Source organism: Propithecus coquereli, unplaced genomic scaffold (assembly GCF_000956105.1).
Source record: "Propithecus coquereli isolate 6110/MARCELLA unplaced genomic scaffold, Pcoq_1.0 Scaffold1, whole genome shotgun sequence".
Lineage (NCBI taxonomy): Eukaryota > Metazoa > Chordata > Mammalia > Primates > Indriidae > Propithecus > Propithecus coquereli.
The window spans coordinates 8,152,613-8,154,390 of record NW_012133857.1 but is presented as its reverse complement, the minus strand read 5'-3'; the positions used below and the strand labels follow the sequence as shown (position 1 = coordinate 8,154,390).

The following is a 1,778-nucleotide window of genomic DNA, read 5'->3' as shown; positions in this document are numbered from 1 at the left end:
GAACCCTGTGGTGTTAGATTGGAACTGAAATATTAGTGTGAACTCATGGCTTTTTAATAGATATGTAGGTAGTTACAGAATTAAATATAGATATGTGCATGTGTGTGGGTTAGTATGCATACATACATTTTCTAGCTCTGTCTGCTGGGAAGGTCTAGAAGCAATGATACCCCAATAGCTATGAACTTAGCACCCAGATCCTGGCTTTTAAGTATCATTCTCCAGTATGAAAGAGTTGACTCCCAGGGCTGGGGCAGGGAAAATGCAAGAGGCTGGAACATCTTGTTTTGTCAGAAAGTAAACAAGTACTCAGAAAAAGTTGGAGGCATGTTGAAATAGCACAAGAACTAACCCAAAGGAGCTCTCAGTAGCCAAATCTGGAACACTTTGAGCAACAAAATAAATAATGATAGTATTGGATTGTGACTGTAGCATAAAAGAGTCTGTATCTATGAGTTGTACTGATATAAATAAATAATTGAAGAAATAAATAAATGAGCAGAAAGGACAGGCAGGGCATAGACTGCTCTTAAAACCATCTTTTGCAGAAAGTGTTGGCAGACTTGCTCTGAAGGGCTAGATAGTGAAGACTTTGGACTTCGCAGGTTATACGATCTCTGTCCCAACCACTCAACTCTGTTTTTGTAGAGCAAAAGCAGTCATAGATAGTACCTAAACAAATGGGCATGGCTGTGCTTCAGTAAAACTGTTTATAAAAACAAGTGACCTATAGTCCGTAGTTTGTTGACCCTGTTCTAGAGAATGCCTCTTTTAGAAGATTGGATGTCTTTAATTGTTTATACAGTAGATCTTGTTAAATTTGGGGGGACGGGCAGGAGGGCTGCAGTTGAGATAGTTGTCACCTATAGCTCTGACAACATGCACTTTGGTACAATTTTAGAATTGCAGATTTGGAGAGAGGTGGTTTATTTTGTCTCTTGTTTAGATTTTGTTTGCGTGTTCTGTATAGTGGTGTGTAGTATGGACTCTGCAATCAGACATACCTGGCAAGGGAACCTAGCTTTGTCCTCACTAGCCATAGGACCTTGGAAAAGTCTCAACTTCCCTGAGTCTCCATTTCCTCATATGTAACATAGTAATATTTTTATTAGCTATGAGGTCAGAATTTTGAATGATCCACTAAGAGAAAAGGAGATGTTGTACTGCATATTTCTTCCCTACGGGGAAAAAGGAGTGAATGAATTTGGGAGTCTGCTATTGGTTTGGGATGACAGCCTTAGGATTGTGGTTCTTGCACTTAGGAAGACCTCCGTGTGGATGGCCGTGGCTGTGAGGACTACCGATGTGTGGAAGTGGAGACTGACGTGGTGTCCAACACCAGTGGGTCTGCGAGGGTCAAGCTGGTGAGTACAGTGGCCACAGTTCATGCCCAGGTGGAGAAATGGGTAGGCCCTAGAGAACCAGCTGCAGACCCTCCTTGGTTTTTGGAGAACAAATTACTCCTGGAGAAATTCAAGACCCAAGCCAACCCCAGGGAGGGGGCCTATCCAGATCCAAAGAACTCCTCTCCTCCTCAAAAGGCCACTTTCCAATTGCCAGCACTGCTCCTAGGAGAGTCCCCCAGGGGCGTATATCCAGAAGAGGAGGGAGTTGATGGGGTGCCTGGCTGCCTGCTCTGAGTGAGGACCCTTCTCGCATGTGTCTGCAGGGTCATACAGACATCTTGGTGGGAGTGAAAGCAGAAATGGGGATGCCGAAGCTGGAGAAACCAAATGAAGGCTACTTGGAGTTCTTCGTTGACTGGTTAGTACTATGCT

General features: G+C 43.8%; 1 protein-coding gene across 1 annotated transcript in view; it reads left to right on the top strand.

The window, feature by feature from the left end:
- EXOSC7 (exosome component 7) overlaps positions 1–1,778 on the top strand; it is a 45,991-nt gene that overhangs the window by 7,223 nt on the left and 36,990 nt on the right. The window contains exons 3-4 of the mRNA XM_012664700.1: positions 1,263–1,364; positions 1,670–1,764. Coding sequence (XP_012520154.1) covers positions 1,263–1,364; positions 1,670–1,764 — 197 coding nt within the window. The remainder of the gene's footprint in view (positions 1–1,262; positions 1,365–1,669; positions 1,765–1,778) is intronic.